General features: G+C 38.6%; 1 protein-coding gene and 1 long non-coding RNA gene across 5 annotated transcripts; one reads left to right on the forward strand and one right to left on the reverse strand.

Annotated features, from left to right (window-relative positions):
* Positions 1 to 2,116: 2,116 nt before the first annotated feature.
* LOC146667992 (uncharacterized) lies at positions 2,117 to 10,051 on the reverse strand. 4 transcript variants are annotated; one of them, XR_014912108.1, is made up of 6 exons: positions 9,237 to 9,632; positions 6,827 to 7,015; positions 5,411 to 5,556; positions 4,570 to 4,722; positions 4,113 to 4,203; positions 2,117 to 3,508 (listed from the first exon to the last, which is right to left on the reverse strand). It is a non-coding gene; the product is annotated as an uncharacterized LOC146667992 (long non-coding RNA). The 4 variants fall into 4 exon arrangements; XR_014912106.1 differs by lacking the exon at positions 5,411 to 5,556 and adding an exon at positions 10,017 to 10,051 and having other exon boundaries at positions 2,119 to 3,508; positions 9,237 to 9,368; XR_014912107.1 differs by lacking the exons at positions 5,411 to 5,556; positions 9,237 to 9,632 and adding an exon at positions 8,579 to 9,202 and having other exon boundaries at positions 2,119 to 3,508.
* Positions 10,052 to 12,265: 2,214 nt separating this feature from the next.
* fabp2 (fatty acid binding protein 2, intestinal) lies at positions 12,266 to 13,399 on the forward strand. Its single transcript, XM_085408561.1, has 4 exons — positions 12,266 to 12,385; positions 12,600 to 12,772; positions 12,998 to 13,105; positions 13,232 to 13,399. Exons 1-4 carry the CDS (start codon positions 12,319 to 12,321, stop codon positions 13,280 to 13,282), a joined length of 399 nt encoding a protein of 132 aa, XP_085264687.1. The 5' UTR covers positions 12,266 to 12,318; the 3' UTR covers positions 13,283 to 13,399.
* The last annotated feature ends 50 nt before the right edge of the window (positions 13,400 to 13,449 follow it).

A 13,449-nucleotide genomic window follows, 5' to 3' on the forward strand; every position in this document is an offset into this window, starting at 1 on the left:
GTGTTTATTTTGGAGGTAACTAATAAATAATGTGGACAAGTGTGGATTACTTGATATCGATATTTTATTTTGTACTGCATATATTTATTTTTTTATAATCCGTCAGGAAATTCAGACTGAATCATGTAGCTGTTTAAGTATTTTATGGTCTTTATTTTTGACCAAAGGCTGAAGTATGGCACACACACGTATGTTTTTTTGAGATGCACTCCCTCTAGTGGTGTTTCAGAAGATTGCAGCCCTTTTCTGTGGTAATGGCCACATACAGTACTGTGCAAAAGTCTTGAGCCACCGCTTTTCTTTAAAATATTTTGCTTTTTGAAGGTCTTTCAACTTTTTAGATGGCTGCTTTTCACTCATTTTCAGTCCAGTCCTTGTACCTGAACATTTTCAGAGGAATACTTTTTTTTGGATTTGTCAACGCTGAGCTATGAATCATTCAAGCATAAAAAAGGCACCTAACTCAAGCGACGAACCACTGTAGTGTTCACTCATAACAGACATCTTAGCAAAGAATTAATTTTAAATTGCAACTTTAGGGATTTTATTACAAGCAGCCTTTTACAGCCAGTGTGGTAACACACTGCCATTGTAGTAAAAGCATACATGGATAGAAAAACGCACAATAGGACATTATTAGTCACGGATTAGCCTCTCCATAGTCTGGATCTCAACATTACTGAAGCAGTGAGGGATCATCTCGACAAAGAACAAAATAAAGTTGACTTTCATTCACGTTAGAAGTGTACAAACTCAGTTTTTGCCTTATATACTGCATTTCCATGTATGTTTTCATGTTTCAATAAGTCACTGCAATCACTGTTTCCCATTTTCCTATACTATAAAGGAATGGCTCAAGACATTTACACATTACTCTACCTTCAAAATCAGGTAAATTGTTTTATGTGTCTCTTGTCCTACTTATCCATTCAGAATAAACTTTCTATTGCAGTACGATAATAAAAAAAATTGGTCAAGCCAATTTTCTTTAAATAACCAAATATGAATTTTGCTTAAAATTAGATTCTTACCTTCATATGTAAGAGGCTGATGGGGTCTTGGACGGGCAGGCAGAGAATGTGGACACCCAAGTTTGTGAATGTGATAACTCGAAAATGAAGCAATGTAGGTGTTTCAAATTGATACCACATGTATCCACTAAAAATTTCAGATGAATTCAAATCTCAATCAACTTCAAAGTCGGAGGTTAAGTTTTCTGGAAATCTTGTAAATGCAATAACTTGACATAATGTAGGATTTTGAAATTGATACCATAGGTATCAGTAGGCATCCTGTCTAAGGTGCACCCAACCTCTCATCCTAAGGTAGCTGGGATAGACTCCATCCCTCCCCTGCAACCCTGATAAGGATAAGTGGAAGAGAATGGATGGACAAATGGATGAGCTGTACCACTGGCCAAGGCAAGTATCTTTCAAATTACAGGTATTGTCCTTAAATCTAATTTAGAATGTGGCACCTTGTTCTCCTAGAAAATTTTAGAGACTGTGAAAAACAAAATAACTACTCAAAGACACATTTACCATGTTGCTTCTATGGTTGTTTTCAAGCAATGCAACAGAAGCTAATACTAGCAGCTAATGGTAAAGTCAGGGAGGGAGTAAACCTGTAGCAAAAAAGTCTGTGTAGGTTCTCAGTCTTCCAGGCCATTCCAGTCTAAGGAGACTGAAAATGTGGCAGCTGAACTTGTTTAATTTTTATTTTCAAGATGTTTTACCTCTCATCCAAGAGGTTTCTTTAGTAGCTCTTCTTCAGCTCTGTAGCTAAAGAGCCAGTTGTGTTTAATTAGATACCAGATATTGGAAAAAGGTAAACTGGATTTTCATTTCACTTTCCTGAGGTAATATAGCATTTAAATGTTTCACCCAGTGACCACAGATGTAGTAAATAGTTATAACAACTCCTTCATCAAATGGAGCACTAAGGAACTTAAACAGAGGTATCATCCGTATCAGTTCTACTATCGATTGTGATCAGCGTTAAGCACTGAAAAAAATATGTTGTTGGATTTACTTAATTCAGTGGTGGACATTTGTTGCACACAGATGTTTTGCTTTGGCAGCAACTTAAACAATTGAGTTAAATTAACACAATTTATTCATGTTCAATAAACCTGTGCAATTTGTGTTGATAAAATGTGACTTAAACATGTTTTGATGAAGTAATTTGAGCTCTTGGAATATTTTAATCCTTCACAATTTTCTCACGTTATCCCAACACGATTCAATAACTTTTACCCAATACTACTTGGTCACTTAAATACTACATGTTATCTTCAAATTACATTTTGCTATTATATTCTAGTATCAAATACACAATTTTCAAATGGAGGCCTTATAACAGATTGTATTGTCCTCTTCCAAGATGGTTGCTGGCATCCACCAGTAACCTTTCAAAACAACATGTCTAATTTCACTGCAGTAGGTAAAGAATGAAACTGACATTACTCCTCTACTGAATCTATATAAATCAACAGTTAAATAATGTCAGTTCTTCCGTGTTCTCTGGAATCAATCACAGCAAAGAAATTAGACTGTTTCTTTTGAAAAATGTTGGGAAAGAACAATACAAAACATTCTATTTAAGGCCTCTGACATCAAGATTCAGTTAAACAACAATTATAACTAAACAATTTGAGGTAATGTTAGTTTCCATTAACATTAAATTAGGTTACTGAATTGGCAAACACCTTCCTATTAACACTACCCATTTTACCCCAATAACTAAAGAAATTAGCACTTGCAGGTCAAAACCTTTATTCAAGAGACGCAAAAATAACATTGATACAGTGACTGTCAAAAATTACAGCACTGATCATACTGTGACATGTTGGTTCAAAACAGCACACTTAGAAATATTCAACGTTCTTTACTTCAACTGAATGAAACTGAAAATACCATTTCACACGACCCATATGGGATATTTAGACTGTATAACTGTTCATGCTACATCTCTTCACTAGTAAAAGAAAGAAAAAATACAAAGAGAAATTTAAAAATGCTGCCAAACAGACAAACAGAACTTGTACAGAGCAAAAGGAAAAACAAACAACAACAAAAAACGGCTTGTCCTCATGGCAGTTGCAGAGTATATAAGAATGAACCCTGCGATCCGTTCCTGGAATTGAGCTTCAAAAATGCAGCAGAACAAGTGTGAGATTTAAATGTCCTCTCACCTAGAGCTGGTCACCTCACATGCATAACAGTGAGCTTCGTTGCAGGAGCAGTTTTGTCTTAGTTGTGAGCTTTTCTTGAGAGCTGAGTTGCATCCAACTCCATTACCACCCTTTGAATCACCTCAAAAGTGTAGCAGAGTTGTGATGGGTAACTCATGTTGAAGGAATAAAAAAGGTCCAAACAGCATGGCTACTGCAAAGGTCACGTTATCCAGATCTTGAAGAACAACATCAGAAAAGTCATTGCCTGGCGCATCTCTGGAGACAGATGTTCATTGTGGTTTTCTCAATCTGTGCAGTGGCCTCAGTCAAGTCCTGGTTAAACACAAAACATTTCTTTAAGATTCCTTTTTAAACTCATCTCTTTTGAATCTACCAGTTCTAATGTTAGAGTAATTTAAACCAATGCAAGCAACATAGTAAATAGCTATAGCCAAAGAGTGGCCTGCCATGCTGCCATTCATGGTCTAACAGAGTTTCTAAGAGAGGGTGAAAAACATAATAATTTCAAATGCTTTACATTAGTTTTTGTTAGAAAGACACCGGCCCATCAGAAATCCAGGTTATGGCACTCAGAAGATGTTAGAATTTAGACTTTCAGCCCCACAATTTGGTTAGCTGTTGGTCAGTTGGTCTTTTTTTTTTTTTTTTTCAAACAAAAGCTAATGTAAATACTGGTGGGATTTTCCTTTGTTCATTAGAATGACAAATTTAAAGTTTTTTCACACTGATGTGACCCCTAATACAGGGGTGGGGGTGGGGCCTCAAGGGCCGGTGGCCGAGTTCACTACCAGGCCTCATGTGAACTTCAAATTATTAAAGAGCACTACTGGTCCTAACCAGTCCAATGAGGATCAAGTGGATAACTAAATGCATTTTTAAATGTTGCAAATCCACAATCTACTCATAAAACACTCACCATGAACTCCTGCACCAAGATGTTGCAATTGTCTTTCACACAGATGCGGAGCACTTTGATGAGGGACTCCGAGCATTAATGTCATCCTTGACTATTATAACAAAGAAAACAGAGATTTGTGAACTTTTCAGTAGCACAGAAGAAAATGATCCCAGACAAAAACTCTTGACTTTTTAAACCAGTCAACATGCAACACCAGCATCTACAAAGCAATATCAAAAGTTCCTGTTTGACATCAACTTTATGGATATATCGTTTCCAGAACATTTATTTTTTTTAAAATATAAATTTTTCTCAGTGGGCCAGTAAATGCATGACGAAAATTATGGCATCCTTTTAGTGGAATCATTACTCACAGGTAATAGTTGACTGTTTCAATGGATGTAGCATAAAAATATTTTACTGACCTAATGCAATACATATACACTTTGTAGTTAAAGAATTTTAAAGTTCTTACTGTCATAATGGCAGCTACATCCTTTAGCTTTGTGCCCTGTTCCCCCGATCACTTTGCAAACACTTTCAGCAGACTGTCAGAGAGAAACTCAGCTCCGTCAGAAACCTTGACTGTAAAGGCATGGTTGGGATGCACTGGAATGCTGCATTTTATCTGAAATGACATAAAATTATTTTGAAATAACAGCAGGCACTGTGCTTGGTTAATCAGTAATGTTTTGTTGAATAAAAACTGTGTTTCCAGATCTTATGGGATTAAAAAAAAATCCAAAGATGTTTGTTTCTGATTTGCAACCCAACAACCCACAAGTTACAACCTCATTTCAGTTCAAGTGTGCATTAATGCGAGTCCAGTAATCACCTTTCTGGCAATGGTAAACGGTAAATGGCCTGTATTTATATAGCGCCTTATTAGTCCCTAAGGACCCCAAAGCGCTTTACATATCCAGTCATCCACCCATTCACACACACATTCACACACTGGTGATGGCAAGCTACATTGTAGCCACAGCCACCCTGGGGCGCACTGACAGAGGCGAGGCTGCCGGACACTGGCGCCACCGGGCCCTCTGACCACCACCAGTAGGCAACGGGTGAAGTGTCTTGCCCAAGGACACAACGACCGAGACTGTCCGAGCCGGGGCTCGAACCGGCAACCTTCCAATTACAAGGCGAACTCCTAACTCTTGAGCCACGATCGCCCCATACAGGTATAAGTTAAACCTATGGCAGATTTTGGATTTCTCAGTTGTATTAATAGGGTGAGTATGCATGCACCTAATAATTATAAAAAACCTATTATAATTAAGTTACAGAAACGAAAATAGAATATACTTTCTTACCATAACACCTTGAACCCACAATCCATCAGCTGACTCCTGGGCCCTGTGCTTCGTACGTCGCTTACTACATCCAAGATCAAATGAAACATCCAAGACCAAATCATCGCGCTAACTCTGAGCTCGCTATTCCGGTTCCCCGAACACACCTGTTGTTGACGATTAGTATAGCTGGATGAAGTAATGTGAGATCACTGGGTGGCCCAACAGGGGCTACGCATCGATAGTAGAAACATTGATCGGCAACCCTTTGATTGGTCGGCGAAAATGTCGAAGGAGCGCGCTCGGTATTTTTCGGCAGCAGAGCAAGAACTCTTGAGTGAGGGATTTCAGGAGTTTCAGAGTTTAATTAAAACGCAAGGGAACACTGCAAAGGCTGCAAAAGCAAGGAGAGAGGGCTGGCAGAAAGTTGCTGACAAATCAAACTCGTAAGTAATTCAATAATAACAATAATAATGGAGTGGATTTATATAGCGCTTTTCAAGGCACCCAAAGCGCTTTACAATGCCACTATTCATTCACTCTCACATTCACACACTGGTGGAGGCAGCTACGGTTGTAGCCACAGCTGCCCTGGGGCAGACTGACAGAAGCCAGGCTGCCATATTGCGCCATCGGCCCCTCTGGCCAACACCAGTAGGCGGTAGGGTAGATTTATCATATCACACCATATTATCCAATATTATATTACATTATATTATATTATAATATGTTATATTATATCCCCTTTCACATTAGAGCCACAACAGGACCCACTAGAACATGGGAACAAGTAAAAGTGAAATATAAGAATATTCTACAGAATGGTAATATTTATCACTTATATTGCTTGTCGTCTCTTGGAAAGAGACCCTGGAATACTCTGTTTGTTTGTTCATAACAGCAACCAAGAAAAGGGCAGAGCAAAAAAAAAGACAGGTGGTGGTCCTGCACCCCCTCGTCAACAAGTTGGTTAAGTGAATAATACCCTCACGGGAAAATCGATATCTCTCTATGAGCACACTGTCGCGCTGAGCTAAAGGATCCTGTCTGTCCCGCAATATACGCTGAATTCTGAGGACTCTCCTTATCAATCTTGCACCTTCCGCAATGGGTTGCTCGCGTAAACGGACAGGATATGACTGCGACAGACTTCCCAAATCCACCTTCGCTTTTATAGCCGTGGTCTCTCATCTTGATTACACGAAGTAATTTACAATTACTACTCTGAAATATGAATTACATCTGTAATAATCACATACATGTAATAGAATGTTAATAGTACATTTCCCTTTTTTAGGGAATGACCTGTATGTATCTGTGTGAAATCAATAAAAGGATCAAGTGCTGCATTATCTTTAGTTACATTGATGTTATTTATTTATGGTGAAACAGTGGTGGAATATCGCTGTTGCTTTCGTATGAATGACGCGGACATACCTGCGTGGCCGCGATCTAATCCTGTTTACATAAAGTAAACCTGCTCCCCAGCAGGTTTACGCTTACGGCTCTGTTGCTATGACAGCAAGTCCCGGATGAGCTTCGGGGAACCGAACGATCCAAGATCACGCGAAATCGTCAACAATCTCATCCAGCTAACTCACTTAGCGCGGTACGAAGAACAGGCCCCTGGTGAAATGCAGAATAGAGGTCGTCTCTCAATGTGCAGCAAAAAAAACAAAAACAAAAACAAAAGGACAGCAGGTGAGGGCATGAGGGGTAGGGATGTAAGCTAGCATAATGCCGCTGATGATATTAGCTAAAGCTGTTCAATGTCCAAAATCTCACTAACACCACGGTGCAGTAAATACACAATGTAACTGAAGAGTCAGTTGGCAAATCTATTCACACAGAAAACCAAATTATGTTATGAGTGCCTCGTAGGGTTGCCAACTCCCTGAAAAATAAATAAGGGACACCTCGTGGCCAGGGCCGGGCGACCCAATTGTCTTCACCCTTCCCAGTGTGGTGAATTTTCTAGCTCTTTTTTTGTGTGTGAAATTATTTTTTTAACCATTTGACTTGAATTTGATTTAAGTAGATGTGTATTCTTTGTGATATGAACACATGTGAAACAAATGATCATTTAGCCATTTATTTTTAGCTCAAAATGACAACATTAACACGATAAAACAGGTCTCCTTCTTAAACAGAAGCCTGTCATGCTTAACTTTTGAGAATATAAGTAAATCTTTCTTTAAAAGAACTCTGTCCTGCTTAACTTAAAATAATAGAAAACAATAGAAAGAAAAACATTCTTGTAACAGTGCACATTTAGTGCATTTAGTACAATTGGCTTCAGTTGAGGTATTATTTCAGCTTTTCTAATGCTAATCAGCTGCTCCTGTTTGTAAACCCACTTGCTCCCATGATTACGCATCTTAACTCATCATCATTATTCATCTATGTATTACTTTTATGTATTAGTCATCTATTTGTTGTAATCATCTATTCTTGCAGTTGTTTATTACACAAAATAAATTATATTATCACACTTCTGGCCACATAGCGCTGATATTCACTGCACATGCCCATATTAACTTTTTCCAGCCAGGTGTTTTCCTTTTCCCATTCTTCCCTTTCTCTGAGGGGAACAAACATTGCTGCTCTGATGCTGGGCTCACACTGTGCGGTTTTAGGCCCATTTTGAGCCGATTTTTTGAGTGATCGGACCGATTTTGGCCTTCATCGTGCATCGTGTAGTATACGTGGGGTAACGAGAAGTGATTAACACCTCACGACCAGCTCCCGATCATCAATCGCTCGTGAGGGTCTCACCACAGCCGCTCACACTGCTCGCGCGCAAACACGTAAACGTTGGTGTAAAAGATGGAGCAGCACGGCTGTGCAGCGTGTGATCTGGACACAAGCGATGGAGGCACAACTTGTAGAACTTTGGAAAGCTCATCCGAGCCTTTTCGATGTGGCATCACAAAATTATCACGACCACAACAACCGTGAAAATAGTTGGATTTACATTGCTGCTCAGTCACAGCTGCCCGATCAATGTTTTTCATTAGCAATTTAGCAAAGTTGATGGTGGTGGTGTGTGTGTCTGTGTGAGTGTAAGACGGAGAGAGAGAGCGCGACAGATTTTCTGTTATAACCTTCATTTTATGGAGGCACAGTGTGAGCACTCAGGTCGCATCAGAGCATCGGGCGGTATAGTGTGAGACCTGCATCGTGACCTACCAACTGCGAGTCAATCGTGCAGTTTGAGCAGGAGCTGAATAACGTGACTGAAAAAAAATTGCACAGTGTCTGCCCAGCTTTAGGTTTACTGTCGTCCGAGACTTGCACCGCAGTGTCTGCGTTTGTTTCCCTGTTGGCCATGCTTCTTGTTGTGGTCATTTGTTGTCTTCCGGTATTTTCTCCGTAAGCGACCTTTCCTCGACCAATGAGATGAGTGGTAATCTGAATTGTCATACTCGTAAGTGTGCTGTCAGCTCATTGGTCACAAAGCAGGAGAGGGGCTGGGAATTATGTTTTCAAACAAAGCGTTAATTCCATTAAAAGTTACAGACTACTTTTGATTCTCACTGTATTACGGGACAAAGTGCGTCCCTTATTAGCTCAATACGGGACGTGTACTTTTGTTTCGAAATACGGGACGATTCCGTATTTTAAGGGACGGTTGGCAACCCTAGTGCCTCGTAATTAGGTTTAATGTGATATTACGGCTCTTGTGCCAAAGACAAATTCAAATGAAAAAGCGCCAATTCTTTGACAACAGATAAAACAGCAAATAAGCTAACGGCTCTTTTTTAGCATGTTACATGGCGACACTCTAGACGTTTAACTACATTTGGCTGAAATATGGTAAATATTAATTCAAAAAATCAAGACATACCAAAAACGTAGAGTTGGCTGCTCGACTTGACTGAGATGGATGCCTTTTTTAAACCACGATCCAAAGCCCGCGAGATGAAATCACGCGTGGTTTCACGAGATTTAACGTTGCTATCTTATTGACTTACTTCACCTGAACATGATATGAACAATTTAATACACCCTTTCTGCATATCATGTAGTTTTTACACTATATAGTTACATTTAACTTTAAAACATGAGGCAATTGTGTTAAAGAGAGCATATAACCCCCGTGCTGGCCTCTCTGCACTGGCTGCCTGTGTCTTTTAGAGTTAATTTTAAAATTCTTATGTTTGTTTTTAAATGTCTACACAGTCTTGCCCCGCCTTACCTCTCTGAGCTTCTTCATCCCCACATACCCTGTCGGTCTCTCAGGTCAGCTGACCAGCTGCTCCTGGAGGTACCGAGATCCAGGAGGAAGCTCAGAGGGGACAGGGCCTTCTCTATTGTGGCTCCAAAATTATGGAATAATTTGCCCATGCATGTTAGAGAGGCCCCTTCACTGTCCACTTTTAAATCACGTCTTAAAACCCACTTTTATTCCTTGGCTTTTAACCTCAGTGAGACTTAGTTTCTTTTTTAATGCAGTAGTTATTTAATTAATGATTTCACTCTTCTTTTATTTGTTTTTTATTTATATCTCATGTAATTTTATTTTACAGTTCCAATGTACAGCACTTTGTGTCAGCTGTGGTTGTTTTAAAGTGCTTTATAAATAAAGTTGATGATGATGATGATGAAATACATGCAAGATGCTTACATAAATCCAAGAGATGGCCAGTCCCTTTTTTTCAGTGAGGGGTCTGGCCTTGACAACAGTCTGGTCAGTGAGCCACTCTGGAGAATTAATAAGCTGTTAAGAGTCTTGCTCAAGTCTCTTTCACTGTTATTAAAGAGTGAGGGACAAGTGCTCTTATCTTCCGTTCCCAAATTTATCTTGCTAGGTCAAGGTCCAGCATGGAATTATCATGAGCTTGCTTGTAAACTTCTGGTAGCACAACAAATGTTAAGCAGTTAGGTCCATAAAGTTTTCGAGTAATGACCCAATGTTGAGAATTTTGCCTTCGTACACCAAAACAGTGGATTTTAAATCAAACAAGACCCTCAGTTTTAATTCCAAGGGTTTAGCATGAATTGTTTAGGAACACATAACTAATTTTTAAAAGCTCAAAGTTAATTGAACAAACAAACATCAAGATTTAAAGTTCAAGATTGTTTTTCATATTTGGATTAAAATCCTTTACAGTCAATGACTGCCTGAAGTCCGGACCATATGGACATCACCAAATGCTATGCTTACCGTCTTGAGATGCTCTGCCATGCATTTACTGCAGCCCCATTCAGTTACACCCTATTGTAAATCCTCGGTACTTACTTACATTAATGAAACCGTCTTATGATTGTTGACTTTGACAAATGCATGCGAATTTCCTAGAGGTTTTTCTGGGTTAGATATTGTAAATTTCACTTTAGTCCTCCTCCATGGTCTTCCAGGCCATTTGAGCTTGTTGCAAGTGCATTTCTCCTATTTTTTAAAAAATATATATTTCTGATATATTTATTTAGGTTTTAAGCCTAGTGATGGCCTTCTTCACCTACATTTCTTTGAACCTCATATCAATTCTGCCAGTGCAACAATAACTAAAATAAAAACTTCTTGGCAATCAATTATCCAATTATATTACATATTGATTGCCTGATTTAAAAGTCACTGTGGTAAAGTACGCAGACAAAATGACAAAAAATGTGTCACTGTCCAAAAACCTACGCACCTGACTGTACTTGAATGGATTTGAAAAAGACGGAAATTTGTTATCAGCATTTGTTTAGTATTTACTAAAATGGAGTTCACTGAATCACTAATTCAACCCTTTCAGTCTATGGTCTCATTTGTCACGTGCTTTTATGACTTATACTACAAACTGGACAAACCTCAAAGGATATAATTATGTTACAAAGAGTTTCCACCAGACTTGATCAACTATGGCTCCAACTCACCTGTGAATTTCATCACTGCGGTCTTGGTAGAAAGGTCTTTTGTCTGATAAGATGCAGTATTACTGAGGTGGAAGTGAAGGTCAGGCAAAGGTCTCTTTGACACATAGAATGACAAGAAACTGTGATGAAAGAGAAGACATGCTCTACATGTTTTATTCGTCCCATTCATCCCATTTTCTTTCTGTTAAACTTAAATATTTCAATTTTAATAGTGCAGTTAGTTGTGGGTTAGTTAATAGTTTCACAATGTTTTTGATGCCCTTTAGATTAAATTAAATTAACTTTCCGTGGTAAATTAATTATATAAAATTACTAGATGGTGGTAGACATAGTAGTGGTAGACAAGCAGAAAAAGACAGCTGTAGTGATAGATGTAGCGATACCAAAATGGTTTAAGGATGGTTTAATGACTCAAAAAAAAATCTTTTTTTCTTTTGTTTTGTATAACATTAACTTTAGATGTCAAAGGTCTTGTTTATTAGCAATGGGCAATAAAGGACAAAGGTATCACATATAATCAAGTATAGTGGAAGAGAGAAATTACAACTACTACACCAATGCAGTATCTTGGATGAATGATAAGATTAAACCTGCATTAGCTACATACAGATTTGGAGGAGTGCACATGTGCAATGGATCTGTAATAATAGTAAATGGCAGGAACAGTTTTAAAGTAAAAGAAATTTCAAATATATTCCTCTTGTATCAAATAGTGCAGACTTAAATGCTGCAGTTCTGCACTGAATATGGTTAGTGGTTAAGCTGTGACCAAGACTTTTGGCAAACAGATTCAGGATGAAGTGGCCATTAAACATTCAATAGAGCACTTTGAGTGCTCTAGTAGAGTAGAGAAGCACTCTATAAGCTTGAGTCCATTTACCATTTAACTATTCATTGTCACACAGTTAGGATATTACCTTGGAAAAAAAAACATGAGCTTTAAACGGCCACATCAGCAATCAGATAGATGATGAGATAAGAGGGTGTGTGATTTAAAAGGAGCGGCAGAGTTTGAAAAGGGCACTCCTTGTTGCAGAGTCCTCCAGCTCACCCTCACCGCCACCATGACTTTCAACGGCACCTGGAAAGCTACTCAAAATGAGAACTATGACAAATTCATGGAAAAAATGGGTGAGTGCTAGAGCTGTCTTGATAAGCTGCTTCTGAATCTTCATTTTTTCTTAAATAAAGAATACTGATGTATTAATGTCTAAATATAATCTTTGCACCAAACTGATAGTCATGCACATTTTTTTGTGACTGCATTATAAGTGATTAGCCTTTAGACGGGTAAAACTTCCTGACATTGCTCAATCTATTGTGACCTTATTGTGTCTATCCACAGGAGTTAACATGGTGAAGAGGAAGCTGGCTGCTCACGACAACCTCAAGATTACCATCACACAGGAGGGAGACAAGTTTAACATCAAGGAGAGCAGCACTTTCCGCAACATCGAAATTGAATTTACCCTCGGAGTCACCTTTGAGTACGCCCTTGCAGATGGAACAGAACTATCAGTAAGTTAAAGTGGCTCCTAGTTTCACTCACTTTAGACTTTCAACTTTTGAGTCCCTGTTACTAAGTCAACAATCCATACATCAAGCCTTGACTTTGCCCTCTGTTCAATACCGCAACTATAAAAGTGTCAAACAGCCTAGTCAGCCTTTGGACTTCTGCACAATATCCCCTCCTTGCCTGTTCTCTATTTCATTAATTTCCTCATCGTTGGTTTCAACTCTCAGGGTGCGTGGACCTTGGAGGGAGACGTGTTGAAGGGAATTTTCAAGAGAAAGGACAACGGAAAAGACCTGACGACAACCAGAATTGTTCAAGGAGATGAACTCATACAGGCAAGGCAGAGTTCCTACAAACGTATAAAAATAGAGATTATACATTCAGAAATATAAATTTTCATCCCGGCATAAAAAAATGTGAAGTTAAATAACAACTGTATTTGATTAATCTTTCTTCAACAGAGCTACACCTACGAAGGTGTGGATGCAAAGAGGATTTTCAAGAGGAGTTAGACCAAATCCATCTAAAGAACCGAATTGAAATATTTTCAGGGTTACATACAGTTTTGTGCCAAGTCATCAACAACATGTAACTCATCATATTTTAATAGCTGTATTAATAAAGTCACAACTGCCTATTAATTTGTGTGCTTGTTTCCTCTGCTTTTCATCAAATAATA

Source organism: Rhamphochromis longiceps, linkage group LG6, assembly GCF_057381845.1.
Source record: "Rhamphochromis longiceps isolate RC_006_pf linkage group LG6, R_longiceps_female_GT1.1, whole genome shotgun sequence".
Classification (NCBI taxonomy): Eukaryota; Metazoa; Chordata; class Actinopteri; order Cichliformes; family Cichlidae; genus Rhamphochromis; species Rhamphochromis longiceps.

What these genes read in the sequence shown, in the direction of transcription:
- fabp2 (XM_085408561.1), top strand. Translation starts at nt 12,319, where the DNA reads ATGACTTTCAACGGCACCTGGAAAGCTACTCAAAATGAGAACTATGAC. An exon ending in CAAATTCATGGAAAAAATGG is followed by an intron (nt 12,386 to 12,599) that starts GTGAGTGCTAGA and finishes GTCTATCCACAG; the next exon opens with GAGTTAACATGGTGAAGAGG. An exon ending in CAGATGGAACAGAACTATCA is followed by an intron (nt 12,773 to 12,997) that starts GTAAGTTAAAGT and finishes TTCAACTCTCAG; the next exon opens with GGTGCGTGGACCTTGGAGGG.